Here is a 23,845-nt window from a genome sequence, read left to right on the forward strand (position 1 = left end):
TTCTATTGCATTTGAGCTATTTGCACGAGTTAGTTTTCATTCAAAACATATGCAAGAAACATGGTTTGTAGTTAAGTCAAGAGCAGATGACCAGTATTTGGAGGCTGCACCTAACAACTCAATCAAAACAGTAAACTACTTGTGAGACTGATCACAAGTTTCTACTTGACTGGGAGCATTTGCCTGTCTAGAAGAACCCAAAAAGAAATATGCTAATGTTGATTTGTCATCACAAGTTTAATCTGAAGAACACTGAAACCTTCTCGATCTCTTCTTGTGAAGAAGTTTTCTTGACTTCAGTGGGATTCCTTTATGAAGCAAAACAATGGGAATTTCTTGACTTCAGTGGGATTCCTTTATGAAGCAAAGCAATGGGAATTTTCTTCTATACAATATTTTATCATTCAAGAAAAAAAAAAAATATACAGCAGCCACCAGTGCTTCTAGAACCAAACTGCTTATCACCTATTTTCCTGCTAATATCAAACACTTCCATAGAGTTTTTTCTTCTTTTTTTCAAAGGAATATACCAGAAATTTTGGAAGTCATTAGAATACAATGACACATTGCTTCCTCTTACAAGTCATGCAGGAAGAGGGCAGGGGTGATGGTGTGAACAAACATTGCACAAATTTCACAAGTCTTTCCATCAAATAAGTTATAAAACTGCACATAAGGCCTCACATAAGAAACTATATAATATTGCTAGCACTGGGAAGGAACAAGTTATCCAAAGAGCAACTGATAATTTTGCCATCTTTAAAGCTGTATTAGATGTGGAACAAGGATTTTTCTTCTTCTTGAGGAAAAGCAACTCTGCATTGCAAAGAGAAAATATTTTAACATTTAATTTCAATAAGTTTCTCCAGGAAGCATTTAGATAGCTTTAATTTATAAAACAACATCTACAAAGAAAACAGACAATCCATTTGGCTGCTATGCAAGACTATTCTTTTCTAGTTTCTATTTGATAGTGTTTTCACCTTACTAAAAGAGACAAGAACTTTTATTAAGATATTTACATTCATGTTTTAAAACCCCTGTGTTCATCGTCACATGCAAATGAAACAAACACACAGTATCGCTATTGTATTACAGAAAGAATCTGGCATTGACTTTAATTTAAAAAGCCATCAATTGTGCCTAGGTTGAGAGATTTTCTTCTATAAACTCATGGTATATGAAAGAGTCCCCCAAAACATTAGCACTAGATGGGCCTGTGATTCCCAGGCTTTTGAGATCAGAGCTCTCTAAAAACCCCAATTAGCCATATACTTCTTGCCCTTCAGCCTAGGTTTTGCCATATTTCTTCATAGTCCCCCTTTCCCAACCTGCACATGACTTTTCCAGCTTCCAGGAGGAAAGGGGATGATTCAACTTACAGTCACTTGCATTCTGCTGCTGCCACTGACAAAGGGATTAATCCCAGCTCTATAAATGCTCTTATGGCTAAACCAGTTACTTGAGCAGCAAAAAAGAAGACCGCTAATTACAAGCTTGTAGCTTTCTGAATATGACTTGTCCCTGCAACAGGCTGCACTGTGGATTTGGGGAGATGGAGGAAGAGACAGAAATAGACAGCTGTAGTAAACGGAGAGAACCACTACCTGACCCACATGTACGAGTATTTTAGAGCTGGCCATCAGGTAGTAGAGAGATGTTGCTATAACAGTCTACAAGCCAGGCCTCACTATTTACTATTCTATCTAATACTCCAACACCTTTATTCCCAGCTAGCTTAGTAGCCCTAGGCTGAAGATATATTTTGAAGTGTTACAACTAAAAATTGATAATTTCCAGTATCAAAAATGAAGTGTGGAAGCAAACTGTTCAGAGCTGCAAAACACAAATGCAAAGCACTGTACTGCATGGCATATTAAGGGTTCATTTCCGAGATGCCATTTCAAGAGTATCCTTCCATACTTAGGCAAACCATGAACCAAAAAAGTTAAACAATATAGTCTCTTTCCATTCCCTGTACCTAGTTCATATACTTATATAAATCTTTTGTTGACTAAAAAAATGCCCTCCCATATTCTTATAAAGACAGTTCTGTCTCCTAGATATGCCAGCTCAAAGGACTCTCACTTAACATTAACAGAAGCTGCTTTTCCTGAAGTCAAACCAACTCCTAATCTACATTTCATCCGGCAGTGCAAATACAACTGCAACATTCCTGAGCAAATATTTTCACTTCCATTTAAGCATCAAGTGGCATAAAACCATCTTATTCACACAGAAAAGTAATTCAGAAACCACAAGCAACCAAAAGACAGCAAAACACAGAAATCCAAACACACAGATAAGTTCTTCCCATTTGAGTTTTAGGTAAGTACAACTGGTTTTAATGCACTTATATTGCAAACACGTTTTCTCTTTATGGTTTAGAAGCACTGAGGGGGACAGGACAGAACAGTATTTTGCGTGAGGCAAATGGCGGTTTTACTAAAGGACTGAAGTTCCCAAACCCATATGCTTGTTGTGTAAGTGTACTGCTCTTAGAGCAGAGAGAATATTTTTTGCATTTAACTGCAAAGATAGACAACAGCATTTAACTCATGCATCAACCTGCATTTGTGACAGTTTTTGGCCAAGTTGTTTTTTAATGCACAAAACTGTCATGAGCAGGAAGTTGTAACATCACATGCCATTAGAACACAGTAAAGTGAACAGATATAAGATTCCGGATCAATCTTTCCGGTTTTCCCAATAATATTCACAAAAGGTTTAGAGAACTTACTATCAAAACAGCATTTTCAGCACATCTTCTCAGTCTTCTTAACCTATAAGCTTCAATCAAGTTAATTACTGCACTTAAAAAATAGAAACTTCTTTCCTTACTCAGGCAAAGACTCCCATTAAAAGTCCCATCAGAAGACAGCTTTTGCAGGACTGCAACATCCTTCTACAGATTTGAATTCAAGTTCTCCCTAACGCCGAGCATGATGCACGTGTGCTATTATTCTTCAATTACATCTTCAGGGAGGTGCTGAGGGCAAAGTTGTAATAGAATGCATTCCTTGCAGGTTTTTCAACTGCACAATATTTCATCACAAAACTCTCAGTGACTTATTTCATATTTGGCTGATTGCTGCCAGGAAGGCAATGAGGAATACTACATTTCCACAGATGTAGATGGTTAACACAATCTGTTTAAACAGACGACCCTGCAAGAGAAGGGGAAGAAAAGCCATAGAAGTGTCAGTCTTTTTATTGGTTTAAACAAAGAATCATCCCATCTCATAGCAGTTATTTACAAAATTGTGACTTACCTCTGCTTCTGCAGATGTGAGTGACTGCAGTATCTGTACTCTGTCATCCTCTATCACTTCAACTGTTAGTGGGAAGAAAAAAAAGTTGTCTGCTTTTAAGAGTAAGGGGGTTTTTCATTTTTATACTGCAGAATTCTTGATCCTGTGACTAAGTAACTAAGTCTTATACAGCATCAAATTTGAAAAGCACTTGGAAGTCTCATTTAACATTTCATGACCTGTACTATCATGCTTACAGCACAAGTGAAAAATTATTCTGGAGCTGACCTACAAAAAGTAACTTCTGGACATTGAAGTGGCAAAACATTTTGTCTCTTTTGCTGGAATCATCAAAACACTGACTTTTAGCTGAACAAAACATTTGTTTGATCTAAAACCTTCTCCTTTTCATTTTAAGATAACTAGATTTTATTAAGAAGTGTTTTCCATTAGCCAACACGAGAACATTCATTGTTCAAAGATTTCAGATTCATTTCTCTATTTCTAGGAAGTAATTATTGCAATTAAAGTTTAAAGGCACATCTTTCATAATCACTCCTTCTCCACGTGCCACCTTACACAGCCTCTTAACTAATCATGCTGCTTCAATTCTGCAGATGTCTCATCTCTGCCTTAGATACAGGTCGTTTACATGTGCACAGTCATCTCCTCTCAGTGACATCAGCCAGCGAAGCTAAGAATTTCCAATGAAGTTACTACCAGTCTCTTCACTAGACATATTGGAGTCAGGATTTCACCTTCATTCCCCTGTTCATTCACAATTGCAAGCATTTGTGCTCGTTGTGGTGAATGGAGTTACATCCAGTTGGCAGCCGGTCACGAGTGGTGTTCCCCAGGGCTCAGTACTGGGGCCGGTCTTGTTCAATATCTTTATCAATGATCTGGATGAGGGGATTGAGTGCACCCTCAGTCAGTTTGCAGACAACACCAAGTTGGGCGGGAGTGTTGATCTGCTCAAGGGCAGGAAGGCTCTGCAGAGGGACCTGGACAGGCTGGATCGATGGGCCCAGACCAATTGTATGAGGTTCAACAAGGCCAAGTGCCGGGTCCTGCACTTCGGCCACAACAACCCCATGCAGCGCTACAGGCTTGGGGAAGAGTGGCTGGAAAGCTGCCTGGCAGAGAAGGACCTGGGGGTGCTGGTAGACAGCCGGCTGAACATGAGCCGGCAGTGTGCCCAGGTGGCCAAGAAGGCCAATGGCATCCTGGCCTGTATCAGAAATAGTGTGGCCAGCAGGAGTAGGGAAGTGATCGTGCCCCTGTACTCGGCACTGGTGAGGCGGCACCTTGAATACTGTGTTCAGTTTTGGGCCCCTCACTACAAGAAGGACATCGAGGTGCTGGAGCGTGTCCAGAGAAGGGCAATGAGGCTGGTGAGGGGTCTGGAGAACAAGTCTGATGAGGAGCGGCTGAGGGAACTGGGGTTGTTTAGCCTGGAGAAGAGGAGGCTGAGGGGAGACCTCATCGCTCTCTACAACTCCCTGAAAGGAGGTTGTAGCGAGGTGGGGGTCGGTCTCTTCTCCCAAGGAACAAGCGATAGGACGAGAGGAAATGGCCTCAAGTTGCCCCAGGGGAGGTTTAGATTGGATGTGAGGAAAAATTTCTTTACTGAAAGAGTGGTTAAACATTGGAACAGGCTGCCCAGGGAAGTGGTGGAGTCCCCATCCCTGGAGGTATTTAAAAGACGAGTAGATGAGGCACTTAGGGACGTGGTTTAGTGGGCCTGGTGGTGTTGGGTCGATGGTTGGACTCGATGATCTTAGACGTCTTTTCCAACCTTAATGATTCTATGATTCTATGAATGAGTGACCCACTTTATGATATTCTATGATTCTAAGTTTCTGATCATTTTGCTCATGCAATAACAGCCATTCATACCAGCAATTTGTCACAATAAAATACAGATTAAATCTGCATTAATTCACCTGGACTTTACCTACCCAGCTGGGATCAAAATCATGACAAACAGTGACATATTCTTGGAAAATACGTATTTCAGTCTGCCCCTACGAACTATGGTTTGAGAAACAAGAGGCTATATTTAAAATTGCACAAAAACAATTTTTCTAGAATGCTTTGGTCTTGAAAATTAGTTTGCTCCCTTATTAGTTTGTACAGAAGATATGACACCATTAGGTGAGAGTTACTCCCTTTCAGTTTCCAAGTTAGAGGCCAAAGAACACCTCCTGAAATTCAATCCACTCTGTTACATTTCTTGCACAATCCTCAGCAATCAAGGTAACAACAGGAATTGTACAGGGTTTGTACCTTTACGTACGAGACAGTAGCTGTGTATTTCCAGAAGAACATCAATACCGACATGCCAAGCTACAAAACCAATCATTGTATAGGTGTCCCATGGGTCTGGTAGGTCAAGTGCTGGTAGATCCATTCCCAAGAACATAGTCACCACTAGTCAGTAAAAACAAGATAAAAAGACACTGAGTGCTGTGTCAGGGTAATTAAAATATGCTCTCAACACCTTTGGCAATAGATTTCCCATGAACTGCCTACAACTGCTTGGGGAACAAGGTTAGAGGAGTCCATGCACCTAAAAGCTTTTTTTTTTTTTGGCAGTGTGAGGGGGAATGCAGGGAGGAAAGGAGAAGGCCAAAATGGCCTTCATCCTGCTCAGTGCCCTATCACATCCCAGTCACAAACACTAGCATTTGTGACTACCAACAAGACCACAGTCACCGCAACATTTGTGCTTAAGCTGCCTGTGGAAACTCATCACTATTAATAGAATTAAGCCCAGCTTCTGGTTCTGCGAGTTTCCCCTCCCCCATTAAGTAACATTGAACTATATTACTGTAAGAACACCATCCTCAAATCTTCCAAGACAAAAATAAATTACTCAAGATACAACAAGTCCTCATTACATAGATCTTTCAGATTTGTCTGTAATCTCTTTGGTTTTACATAGTCACTTTTTCTCCCTAAAGCTGTACCTGATGGCCACTTAAAACTCACACAGAAGATGGCCAGCAAGAAAAACAATCTTTAGAGATGCTCCTGGACTGGATGCCCATAGATGTTTTACATAAGCAACAGCCCAGACAATGAACAAAGTTCCTTTAAATCACTTAAAAGGGAGTAACAACTGTTACTCCTACTCACCAGCTAATATTCTAGCTGTTGTACCAGTACTCCAGTGAAACCAGTTAAACAATTGCCTCCTACAAAACAATGAAAAGTATTTTATTGACTACATAGTTGGGAGGGGATGTTAATCAAAGAACATTGTTACTTGCTTTAAAGATATCTTTTTAAAATAATAAGAATTTGTAAAGAAACAGGCATATTTAATTCCTGTGGCTGTAACTTAATGAGTTAGCTGTGAGTACCTTGGTGCATGACGAGATGGTCTGAAACCTGCCATAAGTGCTTGAAAGATTGTCAGAGCCATCACGGTACAGCCGAGATAGGGATGAAAACCTGCTTGCTAAACAGAGGACATTTTTCTTTAACATCATATCTATATAAAGATATAGGAAAAAAACCAAAAAGTTGATATTTATGCTTGTATTAGTTACAATGGTGGAGCAGCACTGTGTTTAGACTGGCAGAGGCAACATGACACAGTAAGCTGCCCTGCAGCTGGGTGGAGATGGTTCTCCTTGGCAGCATGAGACACTGGTAAGCCTGCCCAGGGTTTGTCCCACCTTTTGCTGTATTGAGAAATTATACCAGCTGAAGAGCAGAGAGCAGTATGTAGAAGCTATACTCCAAGCCCTTCATCCTCAATCCTGTGTCTTCAGGAGATGCCTATTTCGTAACTCCTCCCAGCACTGGTATCTCCTCACCCTATCTGTTCTAATCTTAACCCTAAAACATTTTATTCAATTTCCCTAGCTCATACCTGTGACCACATTCTTCTCCCACCTTTAATTCAGATACTCTCTAGACTTTCCAATTTCTGGTACCACCTTGCACCAAATATTATACAGGTGACAGCAACAAGTATACAATCTCTATCTAATGTTCCAGACTAAGCTTAGTCATTGGATACAGTTACTGAAGTCCAAGTTCATAACAACACTTATTCCCAGCAGTTTTACCACATCAGTATGTCAGCCGTCCCATCCTGACCCCCCTCCCAAGTTCAAGTTCTCTAAGGAAATGGGAAGAAGATGGATTTAGTACATAAAGAAACTGTGAGCAAGGACTTTATTTGAGAGAACGAGGAAGGAAGGAAAGTACTGAAGTTTTTCAATTGTAATTAAAGGAGGCAACGTTGTTCTTCGGTGTTGCTAGGATTTGAAATCAGCCTACTTAAGGACAGCTTTCACAGCAATTTCCTCAGCAATAGCTGTAACATGTTAGTCGCCAGTGGACCTCGTTCTCCTTCATTTGGTCCAACCTTTACATTTGAGTTAACAAATAAAACAAAAGCACACACTTACTTGGCTCCAACCTCCTCGGTATATAAAAGGCAACACAAAAGAAATGCTTGTAAGCGTGACTGTGGTCAACATAAGCATACGATGTACCTAGAAAAGTTAAGTTTGCTTTTAGAAACTCTACAGCTTTCTTAATACGCCATTAAAATACATTTAACAGATCTACAGTTAAAGATGTTCTTAGTCTCCTCTTCACTTTGCTTTTACTAGTAAAGTAGGTGAACTTCTGATTTGTAATTGTTCCATTTTATAAGATTAAAGAAAGACAAAAATCACACTAAGTTTAATCTCCTCTTTCTTGGATCTAGTAGGTTTATAATTCTGTTTACAATAAAGCTAGAAAACACAGCTGGAGATATGGGGAGATTTTGCCCACCTGAAACCACATCTCCTTTCCAAACAGGAATGAATGAGACCAGACAGGTTTGAAGAATCGTGCAACAAGAACACCAATACTAACTGTGGTAATCCAAGCAACAAACATTAGCGCTCCTGAAAATTGAAAAATAATACAAGGTAAACACGAGTAATTTAGCTGCATATGAATACAGCTTCAAAGACTGTGTAATAGTTTAGTCCATACGCATATGGTCAGAGTTTACTAGTGCTAAGTTTTAATCAGCTGGTTCAGACTACAGCTTTATAGCATTTATCTGGCTAGAGGACAGAAACATCCATATAAAAGATAATCATACTATGCCCGCACAGCATGACAGAGCAGCTCTGGCTACCGCACATTTCATATATGCCAGTACAGTCAGTACATACTGGTGAGAGATGCTGTTCTGTCACCAACTTAGACATCAGAGAATGAAAGGTGACATTTCTTTCAATTTGTTTGACAAAGAATGAGTTATAGTTCTCTCATGGGCCTGCTTTAAAATCCAGTACCGTAAGACAAAAAATTCTCATTAACTTCAATGGGTCTGGACTGTCAGTTGAGGAGTTTCTCATTTCAAATAGAATTAAACCAATAATGCAACTAGAACAAATTAAACCAGAGAGAAAGAGGTAAACAGAAACAAGTCCTAATTATAAATTTAGGAGAAAATGCAAATGCAGGTTCATTTTTCTGGGTAAAAAGAATCTAACAACGCTGTTCTTGAAAAATTATTCATAACTTTACTCTGCCTTCATGGTCTCAGATCTTGCTAGCCAACAGTATATACAACATGAGCACCAGAAAGACAAGAGGAAATACCTACTCTACAATAATGAGGAAAATCTAACTCTCCAGTCTCAGCAAGTCTAGAACTGGAAAACAAAACTAGAAGTTGCAGCTTACCATGAGCCTTGATAAGTCGTGGGGACCTGGAACCTCCAATATCATGAGGAAGGCCTGTGACATTGTATATTCCATTGGTGATCAGAGGCTGACGACGATGTTTGTGTATTAGTCCACCTAAGCAGCGACAAAGTAGTTTATGGCTGATGAAAGCCACTGCACTTGTAAGTGCGCCCACTCCCTATTTATGACTGCAAGCCCTGTTGTGACCCCTGAGCATAATCATACAAACTAAATTTCTGACACACAATATGGTAAGAACCTAAGATGTCATCTGTCTTGCATACTTTATGTACAAGAACCAACTCACCCTTCTACAGAAAATAGCTTTCTCCACTACACACACAAGATGTGAAGAATAATTCCTTTCGATGTTAGTCGCCACTTCAAAAAGATGCAGCCAGCTCTCAAGAAGCTAACAGTTCCTAGCATCAAGTGGGCATACAACACACATACATGAGTAAGTTGACTATAACTTCCAAAAGCAAACCCATGGTCCGGAGAGGCAGTAAAGATGACTAGACTAAGATGCCTCAAACTTGGAGACCTTAGTTCAGATACTAATTCTCAGCTAAGCCATGTCTTACATAAGGGTTACTAACTCATTTAGAACTGTTCTAAGAAAAGCAACCACATGCAAGTCAAGTTTACCTTCACTAGCTTCCCCATCTGCCAGAAAGATGTAGTAACTGGCATCCAGATTAAATCTCCCTTTATAAGCAGGAAGACGAATACTCCTTCTGAAAGAACATTGAAGAACACCATCCACAAGCCTCCATGACACATCTTCAAGGGCATTCTGTGAAACAGGAGACATTTAATACCCAGTCTTTTCAGACTGGCAGAGTAATTGGCTTAAAAGTAACCGTGCAAAAGACAAGAGCGTCACTGGTGCACAAAGAAACACCGGCAATGATGGGGGGGGGGGGGGCGGATAAAAGTCTCTTGCATACTTGCATACCAACTTAGAAGGTGTGTCAGTAAGTCAACAGAGCAACATAAGGGTTGGACTTATTACCACCAATTTTTCCAGCTCAGAACAACAATCTCCCCTTCCCTTCCAACCTTTAACCCAAGATACGTTGATTGCAACTGCAGCCCTAGCAAAGGGACAGAGTAATAACAGGCACAAAGTTCCTCAATAGAGTAAGCTCCCACCACATGACCTGTTTTTAAAAATTAAGTTTAGACTTCCAAAGGTAACATTTACTAGGAAGTAAGAGCCCAACCAATCTCACCTTAAAGAATTATGGATCCACCTCACTATTTACAGCTGCTGTGCAAAATCAAAACACAAAGCGGCAGCATACCATTCATTACTTCAAACCTACATTTGTGTAAGTGTCTTAGGTGTTTTCAGACGTACCTCTGAATCCAAAACAGGACGACTTCGCCCCTTCAGATAGGCAGGGCTTACATGAACATGGTGGTCCTCATTAACACACAGATATGCATCATCACCACCCTGGAGAGTTTAAAAGAAAAAGGTATTTATAGCCCAATAAAAACCACTACTGGCAGTCTCCAAAAGCTCTTTGATTTAATATATGCAACAAGAGCTGAGACAAGTTTCTCTAGCTGTCAAGCTATTATTTCCCAGCTTTCAAACACTTCAGTATTACAGAGGAACCACATTAAGTCAAACAGTTGACACATTATGATTTGCACTCCCCCCTCTCCCAGGGTAACAACCATACTATCAGAAGTTTCTTTAATTATTTAGAATTTACTAAATTAACCAGACAAGACAGAGATAGATGTTGATGTTATTTAAAAACCCTCTTTAGTTAAAAGTTGGTTTTCTTCACAGCTGTGAAGACAAAGTATTGTTAAGAACCAAGTGTTCTTGCACTAGGGACATGAATATAAACATCACCTCCTTTGTGCAACAGTTAGTTTACGGATTATGCATTTGTCAACAGCATCGTCCCTTCACTTTAACACCAATTAGAAAAAAGGATCTCTAAACACTTTTTAAGATTGAATGGAGTCACTCCTGTACAAACAATGATGAAATGCAAATGGTTTTCAGAAAGCATAGCAACTCAGCTTCTGACAGGTGAGGGGTTTTGGCTAGGTAACAAAGAAAGACTGATCTAACCAGGAATTCCAGTCAGCTACCGTGCAATCAGACAGGTTGGATTCTGCTAAGACAGATGTCCACAGGGAAATTCTACTCCAAATAGTCAGTCCTGAGCTAAAACTGAATATCCACCTATAAAAGGCAACCTGTGCTTCAGCACTATGGGAGAGAAGTTACTTTGTGTGACATCTAGCAGCATTTCAGTTTTCCATATGCATGTTTTGCTAGAGTACCATTCAAACTTTACTAAGATCACAAAAGCAACTGAAGTAGTAGAATAGGACACTCACCATCCACTGGTCATGGGACAATGCAAATGCTAAATATCCTTCACTTGGACCACTCATTTCAATAAATACTGAACTCTTCTCTTGTTGGAAGGATAGAAAAAAACAGGAAGCACTTTCAGGATCACAGTTTGAAGGGTTCCTAATGCAGAACTTCATATTTCCACAGCCTGATGCATTAAACTAGACATTAAACAAACAAACAAGTCATAAGCAATGAGAGTTTCTCTCTTCTTCCTCCCTTTCTACCCCATTCTAGAAGAAAGCATACAAGGAACAGCAAAGAAATGCCATCTATGTCTACATACAAATCTCTTAACCCATCCCTACAATTACCCCAGGACTAGCAGGTAAAATGATGGCAAGTTCCAAGCTGTACTTCTACTCAAGTTGAATTTTCACTTTAAAGACATAATAATAGAATAACTTTGAAAAGCAAGTAAAAGCTTTAGAGAAACTTCCTTTGGTTTAATTTTTAGACAGGTAATAATTGCTGTAGGATGAGGGAGAAAAGAAGGGAAGATCAGTTTTTTATTTCCTTTTTAAAGTAGCAACTCCACTGATACACAATAAAAGAATGCACGGATTAGAAGTCACACTTATTCTGGATCAAGTAGTGATGCTTGCTCAATCCATTCAAGAATCAGTAATGGAAGTCAGCGACACAGATTAACTCATAGAAGGAAGTTTCTGAGCCTGCGGTTACTAAATAGGAAGTTATTAGTCAGGACCAGAGTAAGTCTTTTCCCCATCTCTCTTCCCAGGTATGCATAATATTTTCTGACCATTAAAGTTCTAAATGTTCTATCAATCTTTTGACCCATGTGTGTCGTGACATTTAACCCATACAAGTTCAGACAACTCAACTAACACAACAGGGTAGCTGTCTATGTTCTTGGTCTGTGATACCAAAGTTACTCATCCATCATCTCTCCCTTTCTGTCAATAGACTGTATCAATGTGATTTCATTTAATTCCATTGATCACAAACATTAGAGAGAGCATTATTTAGGTTTACAATTACTTACTGGTTTTGATAAGTAGGAAACCGGGTGTGAAGTTGACACAGCCTCTGATGTTGCATGCAAGGGTGGTGTTGGGGACAGTGCATTAGGCTGAGAAACAATAGGACCAGGAATCTTCACCCAGAAAATCTTGTATTTCTTCACAACTGTGGCTCTTGAAAAAACACAACACACACGCAGTCATTACTGTATACATCCACAGCTGATTTTTACTTTAAAAAAAGGAAAAAGGAAAAGCTTTATAGTTTGTTCAACTTATTTGTAAAACCCCCATCTTTATGCAGACCTCTACCATTTTAGGGATTAAAGTAGGAAAAATATTTGAAATCTCAGTGGAAAAATAGTTTTAAAACATATTACTGCATGGTCTACTGCATATAAGAAACATTCATGCCTGTGGCACAGATTACAACCTCAGAGAAAAGTTGCATAGATTTTATGCACTAGTGCCCAAAAAGCTAACAGTGTAACAGGAGGGTATACATACCATTTTGTTAGGTACAAGCACAGAAAAAGATTCTTAACACTGTATGTTACAGGCATGAGAAGTGAACAGTTAACCAGAAATACTAAAGAAACCGGTCTCCGAATCCCCTTCTACTCTCCCCACAAAAATCAAACTAATTATCTCCACGCTTTCCCTAAAGAACAAGTGTCTGCATTAATGTAGATTCTACAGCAAGCAAGAGGTGTCAACTTTTCAGGCCATCAGTCCAAGGATACTTTTCAGTTGCTGGCCAATATTTGACACAGAATGGTACAGGTTTACCTTATTTGCATTTTAATAAGCTAGAACTAACACTAGATGTACTTACAGAAACTGTACACGTTTTGGTGCATCTCCAGGAGCAATCCAATAAACTTTTATGTATTTCTTTTTTGCTTTACTTGTGTGACTGACAGCTGAATTCTGAAAACAGACACAAAGAGTTACACAGTGGATATGCACTAAGGAGATTTCAGCTAACACAGTCATCACAGGCTGCAGCTAAATCCTAAACAGACACCGCACTGTTACACTGCACAGACCCAGTCCAACTGGCTTTTCCCCAATCAGTCATGATCAACTCAGATGAAGTCTACCACTGAAACTTATATGCGCTAACAAACTTTAAGGCTAAAAGGAACAACTAGAGGTCTTTCAGTCTAGAAGACTCCAGTAATGAGACAGAGGTCCCTGCAACATTTATGCAGAAATGGTGTGATAACACTCTGTTTTTTGACAGTAGGAGCATGAAGGGACAGTGCAATGACTGTACAGAGAGAACAGAACTAGTATTCCAGAGGACAAAAAACAAAAGTAGTCTTGGGGTCAGACAGTTATTTGCACAAGATAAACAGATCAGACACAGCACTGAACTAAGTCCTCAGAGCACAGAGGGGACGACCCAGACAACCCCATGGCTTTACAGCACTGATGAATGCGTTAATTGGACACCACTGGGGGGCAGGCAGTAGAAGTGGAGAGAAAAGAAAATACATCTAGGCAGATTGAGAACTTTGTCCACACCGGCTCAGGTGACACTGTACATGTTCATGAAGTTCAAGCGGGTTGCTGAAACACTAGTCAGAGTTCACATCTCTTGCACATGAGGCAGAATCAATTTATCTAAAACAGATATTGAAGATTGCGATCTAACCTGTTACTAAGAAGGCTCCATTAACAGTAACTGACAGAGCAACACTAAAGATAATCTATTCTAGTGTTTGTTTACCACAATAACTGACCTAAGCTTTCCTTGCCATAAGACATTTTCTCTGTCCCTAACAAGCATGGAAAATGATTGATAACTCTCCTCTTCCAAGCAAATAGAGCATGCCCTCCTCTTTTTAGTATTAAGTATGATAACCAGGAATATACTACCTTCACTGTGCACAAGTAAAAATCATGTTATGAATGCTGCATCTTCCCACAGCAGTCAATAGCCTTCTACCACCAGAATAGTTTAAATGGCTTGCAAGAATAGTCTGACAGAGTTGCAGTGAGACATGCCTCTATACTGCAAGTTCGACCAATTTCCTGAGAGACTTACTGAGCTCAAAGAAGATTACATAGCTTAGCTCTGTCCTATTACAGACCTGGTCTAGTACAAACACCTCAGTGCCTGATGTCCCATTTTAAGACACTAGACTATACCTTGGTACGGCCACATGTCAGAAGCTGTGAAAGTCTCCGGTCAACTAACATGAAAGAACCAACTGCAGGGCTATCCAGGTGTTCCGCATCCCGGGCTTGTATGAAAAATCCTTCAAAATCTGGTCCAGACAGATGAACTGAAGCAAGAAGAAAAAGGAAGTGGAAATATTCTCCAGAGGAAGAATGAAATATTTCAACAATGACCACCAGAAGCTCATTTTACAAGTACTAAATGACTGCTAAATGGATCACCTGAACAAGATCCAACTGCTTAGATAGACCTAGTATAGCTAGCTGAATAAAGACACACTACAACACACAGAAACAGTAAATTAAACTCTTCAGCTATAACTGACACAATACCTTCTATGTTGTCCCCTGGTTTAAATTCAGTCCCATTCACTGTAATGGTGTGCTCAGGTGACAGCTGTGGAGAGCTACCATGACAGGGTATCATGCTAGTGCAGGCTTCTCTTATTTTTCCACTTGGATAGCCATCCACAGACGCATAGAAGCAAATAAACATCCAAACAGCAAAAGCAAGGCCAGGCAGCTCCATCTATATAAAGTAAGAGTTACAGGCAATTAAATACAATAAATGTTTACATTACAGGTCACCACTCATCTTTAGAAGAGTCAGTTGAATACTGAAGTTTAAAAACAAGTTTAAAACAAAAACATGCATGAGAAGACACCATTCCCAGCTGCAGAAGCCAAAAGTAACGTGCGCTTCTGATAACTGCTAGACTTTGCAAGAATGTTCACAGATATCGTGTTTCAGGCCATCAAGAGCACAGACAGTAGATGGATCCCTTCATCCACTGGGTGGATTATTTCTCTCAGTGCATTTTGACATCATTTTTTAAATTTCTTTTGCTTACGCCTCTCCCATTCTCTCTCAAAAAAAAAAATCTGCAGAGGACAGATGGATCTTAAAACATGTTTCATTGCTGTATAAAGGTCCACAGTATACTGAGGAACTACACAGCTAGTATCAAACCACTCTTTTATTAATCATAGCTCCAAATTGTGCATCATTACAGACTGCCTTTTGTTTCCACAACTCGTGTCTACTTCTTCACATATGACAAATAATTCCCAGGTAACAAGTTCTTCTTTCTGCAGGGAAGCTAAAGTTGCCAAATGTCAGAAATAGATTTTATACATGCAAAAGAGTGGGAATTTGGTATAAAGATTTAGACAAAGAAATATGTTTGTTGCAGACAAGCACAAGACTTTTCCTTTGAACTCTTCCTTTCGGATATTGGACCTCCGGACAATTAGTCAAACAATAGCATTGCTTGTCACACTCTCATTAAGGGAACAGTACACATGAAAAACATGTAGGGTATTCGGACCGAAGAGCCTAAAACAGTTATATGTACCCCTAACTCCAGCATTCATCATATAATGTCTCACTCTGCCACAATACTGTTTTCAAAAAAGCTGTGGTAATTGTTTTGTTACTCAGCAGCATGCAGGATTTACAGTTGTATCGTTGCTTACAGAATGCCTTAGCCAACAAGAAAAACCGTCTGCATGTCCAAAAGGTTGGGAGAACAGAGATAAACTCCCTTGCAATCCTTAGGTACAAGAAGTGGGTTATCAGCTCTAGTGGAACATATAACAGGCAAGTACGTCTGCCTTCTGGAAGAGCCGTGCCCATTTTGCACCAAGTGATAAGAAGTATCAGGTTATGAAGTTTCCTGACAGCACGCATGGACATGAAGATAAGAAAGGCACAGAGCCATTTCAGACTGAACTCTGATACCTAAAAAGCAGTCAGATGAAGACAAGGCATGTCATTAGTCTTACACACTCTCTAGGAGTCATCAACATTAACTTTTCCAAAGTTCTCATACATTCAGTGCTAAAAATCCACAATATCCAGAGCAATACTGCATTTGTACTTCAACATAAGAGCTCCTTGGCAACTTTACACCAGTAAATATAAGACAATCAAAGGGGTTTGAACAGTTACATTTCAGGAACTAGGAAAAAAAAAAAAAACCCAACACTCAACTCCTCCTGCCAAATATTCAAGATAACATTATGATAATATCTTTAACTTCTAGTTAAAGTAAGCCTTTCCTTCTAGTTCCAATACTTTTCCAAACTGTCACAAACCTACATCAACATGATTTTATTCATAAGTTAAGGAAGCCTACAGAAACCTAAAAACTAAGGTTCAGTACAATGGTGGCATTAAAGCAGCTTTTATACATACCAGTGAAATCTTCAAAACAAGTTGCTGCCAGAAGAGATAAGGCTGCATACCGCAGAAACAAGAAAAAGAGTAGGTTAGTATTCTAGTTTAAGTAGCAGAGGATGTGGTAGGGATTTAAAATGAAACAAGAAATATTCTTTAGCAGACTCAACTGACTCAAAAGCTGGCAGAAGAGAAAAAGGAAGCAGCAGAGATGAAAAGAATGAAAAAGGCCAAAATCTGAAAGTACTGTACTAAAGAACAACTTCTAAAAACATTTTTTCTTTTTTTAAACAGGGTTATCTGTAGAAGAGCAATCTCCTCTATGCACATTCAATGATGAGGGCCAGATCCTATAAAGAATAGTAATTTCCATATTAAAATTTAGCTTTCCTCAACAAGACTTATTCAGCTGCCTTGAGAAGTCCCTTTCCTCCTTTAATCTGGAAATACGCTGTGGCACTCTACGTTCTCCACTTACACTGTAAAAGAGGCAGAGGGAAGATGGGAAGCACTCGTATAATATCAATCATTCTGTGGTTAAAGATTCATTTTGTATTTTTAGGAAAATAGCTCCTAAAATGTTATTGTAGGCAAAACAGTACAATAGGTCAACATTCTAGAGAAGTCAAGCTTTAAGAAATTATTCCTTACTTTCAGATTAAAGAACTCTGGACTTTAACTCGAATACCATAGAAAAACCCTTTTTACAACAGAGGAGAACTTCATATTCAAAATTGTAGTTTGTACTAGCCAAAAGCAGAAGTTAACAATCACTCATCTGCTGCCCCTAATTCAGCTAGGATCTCACTGTGCCTCCCCACCCCCTTTTGCAACACGCACATACCCCCTCAGCCTTCAGCCAAGACCTGTTTGAAACAAGCCTCATACCAATCATAACAATCAAGACAGACAAGGACACAAAATCTGAATATACAGGAAGGAAGAGGGGAAATCCAAGAGATGCCCAGAACTTCCTCATATAAGCAGGTTAGGGTGTCTCCTTTAGCTCTAAAAAAGCACCTGTTACAAGAGCATGAAACAGTATGTCATGCCCTCGTGAATATGACAGTCAGGCCAAGAGAAGGAAAAAGTGAGTTAGTCTAGAAAGCTGAGCACATACCATTAGTAGTTCAAAAATGAACAATATTAAAAAAACACCCAAGGAAGATACCTAATTAAGCTAATGAATCAGCAATAAGCAATTCTGAGAAGGGACAAGAAAAAGTATCTTTGTACTCAGGCTGAAGATCGATAAGCAATTATATCCATCCTCAGCCAAGTATTTGCACAATAGATCATCTGTTTTGCTAAACAAAAAAAACCCCACAGTCAGCCACTGGCAAGCAACAAGTCACTCCTATATAAAACAGTCACCTCTTCTTCTGTAAGATTACATGGTTTCCTCTTTTCTCTGATTAGAGTTCTACAGCCACGATAGTGTTATTTCCCTCCAAGTGATGTTGTCAGGAATGACTGCATTTTTAGACATTTATCACACCATATAGACCACAATGCAGAACGGTTATTTAGAATTAGAGGAGTAACTAGCTTTAACATTTTAACTAATCACACGCAGAGGTAAAGGAATCAAGGTTTGCAATAAGTGAACATACAATAAACTGTAGAATATGCTACTTTTTTCTGATATTCCCCTTTGCAGGAAAAACAGAAGACGACAACTAAATCTCACAACTACATACATAAGTACAACCCCAAACAAAAAGCGTCAGGATTAATGGCATGGAAATTATTTGTTAGAGAGGTTAGGTTCAGGAAAGCTGAAGTGTGATATGTGAATCATGCTTAACCTCACCACAAAATAAATGCCTTTTAAAGAATAAAGTAAAAATAAAAACAGTTCTCCACCTGTATCAAGAAGCACCCGAGAGTCTGATCAAAGCTATCACATCTTACAGAACTGTTACTCACTATTATTCTACTCCTCCCAGAAACATGGCTGAATTAAAAAAAAAACCACAGTTAATTTGCATTCTAATAAAGATGAATCAGCAGATCTCTGCAAGATCGTCTTTTCTAGATAAGAACAACATAAACTGCGTCAAAACCTTAAATCACCAAGTATTGCCACTAAAGCTAGATTCAAAATGAGAATCTATGTTAACTCAAGCTTTGAGGTGTGTAAGCTGTGGAACAGCCTGCTACTACCTATAGCATTTGAAAATACTCTCAGTTTCCACCATAACTTATTATAAATTGTAAATTTGTCCTTCTTGACAGATTTTGCTTGCAAGTTGTATTTCAAAGGGTTATAAATAAGTCACAATGGCCAAAGCTTCTTAATACAACAACTCATTGGTGACAGCCTACAAATTAGCAGACAGTCAAGTTCCCTGTACTAAAGAAGAATAGGAATAATTGACTTCAGGACTGAAGCATAATGATGTTAAAAACCATAAAAGCTAATTCCTGCAGTATTTTTCAACTGGCAATTCTCCACTGTTTTTGTTAACTTACTATCGTTTGAACAGCCTGGAAGAACAGGAAGCTTAAGGATTTCTGCACTACCCAGTGACTTGTTTTCCAAGATAAATGCATTACACTGAAATGCTTGTGTTAACCAAGGGCCTGAGAGTACATATAATCTCCTTCCTCTATCCTGCCTGCATGCCAGCTGCACACCATGTGGTAGCATGCATCAGTAAATGCCCCAGTCAAGGTTACAAGGATGCGCTACAGAACATACTAGCTCCACAGTCAGAACACAATCACATAGCATTGATTGTTGATTTTACTTAATCTTGTACTATACACAGACTTTTCAATATGTTATATACGACCAAAGACAGCATAAGATCCAGGAGTCCTTTCTCTACAGACAGATTAGCTACTAGCGCATATGACACCATTACAGTATAAGACAGTTATTAAACAGCTATGCTTCATACCTTTACTAAGAATGGAAAAAATACTTCAATACTCATTAGTTTGAAGCATGACTGCAAATTTGTTATTCCCTCCCAAACTCTCCCTACTTAAATCTTCAGTATAATAGATAACTCTCAACCCTGGCAGGAAAGAAAGCTTCAGAACAAGTTTGTTCAAAGAAACTTCATCATTACCTGTAATTCTAACAGTGTTTCAAATATCATGTCACTCTTGGGGTGAAGGGAGGGAGGGAGAGAATTGTGTACTTGAAGCCACTTATAATACAGCCCTCTAATTAATAGAAAACAAAAAAAATACAGAGTGACAGTCATCATCTCATCACCCTTGCCTAACATGGGCAAAATGCTTTAAGCTTTTCCAAGGAAGCTGAGTAATCGGAACGTCAATTAATATTTCATATGGAACTTGATTATAACTGTAAAATTCAATTTCATACAGAGGTTACTCAATACTAACAGCTGACTTCTAAAATTTCAGTTAAGCATTTCTTGAGCCATACTACCAAGTTATTTTGTATGTTTGCTGGGCAGGTCAGAACTCAAGACAGAAATAGAGCTTTTTGTTAGAGCACCCTTTTTTGGGAACTTACATTGCATACAACCCACCAGAAATTTGGAGGAAAGTCATGTAGAAAAATCAGAATAGGGGTCCCAAAGGTACTCCATGCATGGCCAGTTATTCCAACAGTAGTGGGATGCAGAACAGTAATTTTAAATAAGAGGCAGCCAAAAAAAGCTCACTGAGAACCTACAACAGATATTCCTGAAAAAGTGAACTAGAAACAACTGTTTCAGTTAGTATAAATGGAGATGAAGTAGCTAGGATTCTTTATATTTACGATGGACCATGACAAGACAAGAACACCTCAGTGATAATTCAAACATTAAAGGCCAAAATAATTATCCGTGGCTTAAACTCAAGAGATTCTGCCTGGCAAGGCAGACTGCAAAGAGAAATACAGGTTTGCTCATAATAATAGCTACCAGCTTCTCTAAAGTTTCAATGCAATACAACTACACTTGTCTGAACATTTAGAATTTATCATCCCATTCATTCAGGAGTCATCTCTTTCTCCTACTAAGGAGGAAGGAGGAGTGAATAAGAAATGGGGGTAGGGGGGTGGGAAGAGTGCTTTAGGAGCAGAATCTTTGAAAGCCTGAACCAACCATACAAAAATTTAGTGGGAATCTTTTCATGATATTTAGTATACACAGGAATTTATTCTCCTGATTACATCTCACAACCTTACAGTAACTGCATTTGGATAACTGGAGAGCAGTAAGTTACTCCCTCCTGTGTTGAAAAAACTCCCACAGTCCCTGCAGGTATCAACAGCTAAGAAAGCCCTGGTAGCCTAATTCCTCAAGAGCACAATGTTCACACACAAACTCAGGATCTCTTCACAGAAATTATCTTCTTTCAGCCATTTAACAGAACTTCCATTAGCTGCAGAGTATGAAACCTAAAACTAGTTTCAGAGGAGATGAGAGGACGGGCAGGGCAAACATATTGCCAATTCAAAGGTACAAGAACTATCCCAGCCAGAACTTTTCTCCTGAGCACCACCAGACGAGGGCAAGCAGAAAAGGAAAAAGCTGTCTAAAGGCAAATAAGCTGTGTTAACAGAAGGTGTTTGTGCCATGTCTCTTTAGAAATATACCCTTACAAAGCAAAAGCTGGCAGCCTTGCTGTCCAAGAGTCACCTTCCCTCTGAGTTCAGAAAAAGAGCTTGGGTTAACGTCTCCTGCTCATTTAAATGTGGTCATATCACAATAGCTGGATGAGCAAGGGCAGAAAACAAGTAGTGTTCACATTCACAATAACTCATTACTTTTTTAAAAAAAAAAAAAACCACACACACCCCCCCCACAAGATAACAAAACATACACACCTCAGCCTCTTGGTCTTTCTACTCAGGAAACATTCAAAGAGAACTTCAAGGCTTTTCTGTTTCCAAATGAATTTTTGTAACAGTTTAAGCGTAGGTACTTACCTTACAGCCAGTCCTTCTGTTACAGCGACCAAGCCTGAGTAAAACTGCCATTGGATTTCTACTTATAGTAAGACAGCTTATATTACATTGTAACCTCTTCTATTTGACTTGCATCTAACAGTATTAACCTTTATCATACCCAGGATCAGAGGAAGTTTGTCTGAAAGAAGAAACAGTACACACACGAAAAAGGAAACATTTGTAAGAGTGTTCTTTACTTCAGGCACACATTTTATACTGCTTTGCAAGCTCAGCACTTCAGCTGAAGTGCATGAAGTTGTAATGAAGCACTGACCCTGCAGCTTCCTTTGCTTTGTCAGACATATAATTCCACAGACCTCAGAGAGTTTCATATTAAGTAATTATTTTAATTATCTTCTGGTGCAGTTAAGGGGAAAAAAACCCAAACAAACCACAACTTTTGATACCTTCTTCCTCAAAGCACAAGTTGGTACAAAGTTGCAGCATGATTTTAAAGCTTGTTATACATTTACTCCCAACCAAAGAGACACTTTCTTTTCAAAGAATTCTCAAAAAGGAATACGATCAGTGTGCCTTTTTTCCATATATCCCACCAAGAATAAAGAAGAGGCAAGGATTTTGCCCTGTTCAGTTATTTACTTTGACTATTTAACTTTCTGTTGGGCAACTGCTCTGCATATAATCTTTAAGGCCCCAACCTTGCAAACTTTTATGTATACAAAGAACCAAAAGTTGCAGGCTGACTTAAAAATGACAGTTTGTTACCCCAACAAGCAAATTCAACTACAGGATCAGCACATTTGCTGTAACAGTTACCATACAGCCATCTCCTCTGCACGTTAATGAAGAAACAAAATAAGAAAGTAATATTCACGTAACATTAAGATGCAAACAAGATGCAAGAGAAACATGGTTGGTGTGGCTTCCAGATAAAATGAGCCTTAGCTTACCTTTACTCATTAAGGCAAGCACGCTTAAGAGTTTTCTCTAAAGCAATTCAGAAATGCTTGCATGAAAGGCAGCAGCTACAAGGTGCTTCAAAAGCTTCACCAGATTTTAATTTACTTCATAGCTACTGTAGATATTCTAGTAAGCATATATAGTTTACAAAAAAACTCGCAGCATCCACACTTTGAGCACTCACTGGCGTCAGTTTCACTAAAGCGCTCTGGAGCTACAGCAGCTTCTCTAAGGCAGCCCCGCCCGCCGCGCACCACCCTCGCTCCGGGCAGCCCCACGCTCTCCTCTCCCCTCCGGCACCGCTCCCGCAGAGAAGGGCAGCGGGAAACCGGCCGGCAGGCAGGCAGGCAGGCAGGCGGGCGGGCAGGCGGGCCGGGCCAGCCAGCCCCCTTCCTCCGCTCGAGCCTCTCCCCGCGGCGGCGGTCGCTTTTCTGGCTGCGGGGGGCGGCCCCGAGACGGTCTCCCGCTGAGGAGGCGCAGGAGAAGGGCGGGGCAGGCGGCGAGCGGAGCCAGCCGGCGAGAGTCGGCGCTCGCCCGCTGCCGGGGACGGGCCGCCCCGCCCCGCCGGCGGGTGCGCCCGGAGACGCGCGAAACGGCACGCGGGAGGCGCTCCGTGTTCTCGCGCAAGTCGCTGCCCAGTGTGAATCCCCAGAAGAACCGGGGTCCTGTCACATTTGCGTTAAGGGCGCGTAATTTCTTGGCGGTCTCCAAACGTTGGAGAGGAGTGTGCTGGTTTTGCGCCTAGAGCCTTGCCCCGTGGGTTTTACTGAGAGATTGTCCCCGTGAAAGCTTGCCGAGCTCATTTGCGGCGCTATTCGTATGCCTAAATTTAGGTTTAGGTTCATAATTTACACAGATTATAGTAGGAATTAATATCCAAATATTTTTTAAGATCTTAATGTAGGGTCTTGGCCCATTGACAGAATGGGGCCTATACTTCTGAAACAGTGTTATAAATATAAGAATATACGGAAGTAATTTCCTCATGAAGACCCACAAGGAGGGATGAGAATGCAAGCTACAATCCTGTTGGAAACTGTAATCAGACTTTCAGAAAATTTATCTGTGAAAGGTAAAGTGGGTAAGGGAGGGAATACTGTTTTGCTTCTCATTTTATAGCTTCTTTTATTTCAGAAGGTGTTAGCTATTGCCAAAGAGCTATAAAGCAAGAAAACCAGGGAAAAAAACCCAAGAGAACCAGGAAAAAACAATTACTCTCTAACTAGTGAGTACAAGTACCCATACTCCTTCTGCATAGGCAATCATCAATCTCTCTGGAAGGACTCTTTTCAAACATACTAG

General features: G+C 39.9%; 1 protein-coding gene across 6 annotated transcripts; it reads right to left on the reverse strand.

The window, feature by feature from the left end:
* Window positions 1-220: 220 nt before the first annotated feature.
* On the reverse strand, window positions 221-22,933 carry FRRS1 (ferric chelate reductase 1). Of its 6 annotated transcripts, XR_012995354.1 has the most exons (19): window positions 22,728-22,933; window positions 21,602-21,761; window positions 16,720-16,761; window positions 14,856-15,051; window positions 14,493-14,629; window positions 13,171-13,265; window positions 12,359-12,509; window positions 11,334-11,513; window positions 10,327-10,425; window positions 9,612-9,759; window positions 8,961-9,077; window positions 8,052-8,167; window positions 7,679-7,765; window positions 6,620-6,717; window positions 6,393-6,451; window positions 5,541-5,684; window positions 3,273-3,334; window positions 2,741-3,167; window positions 221-816 (listed from the first exon to the last, which is right to left on the reverse strand). XR_012995354.1 is itself a non-coding variant. In XM_076337808.1 (18 exons), exons 2-18 carry the CDS (start codon window positions 21,650-21,652, stop codon window positions 3,075-3,077), a joined length of 1,875 nt encoding a protein of 624 aa, XP_076193923.1. In that variant the 5' UTR covers window positions 21,653-21,761; window positions 22,728-22,933; the 3' UTR covers window positions 221-3,074. The 6 variants fall into 6 exon arrangements, 5 of the variants coding, with proteins under 5 accessions (XP_076193923.1, XP_076193924.1, XP_076193925.1 ...); XM_076337808.1 differs by having other exon boundaries at window positions 221-3,167; XM_076337809.1 differs by lacking the exon at window positions 22,728-22,933 and adding an exon at window positions 22,534-22,714 and having other exon boundaries at window positions 221-3,167.
* Window positions 22,934-23,845: the final 912 nt, after the last annotated feature.

The sequence above is a fragment of the Aptenodytes patagonicus genome, chromosome 5 (assembly GCF_965638725.1).
Source record: "Aptenodytes patagonicus chromosome 5, bAptPat1.pri.cur, whole genome shotgun sequence".
Classification (NCBI taxonomy): domain Eukaryota; kingdom Metazoa; phylum Chordata; class Aves; order Sphenisciformes; family Spheniscidae; genus Aptenodytes; species Aptenodytes patagonicus.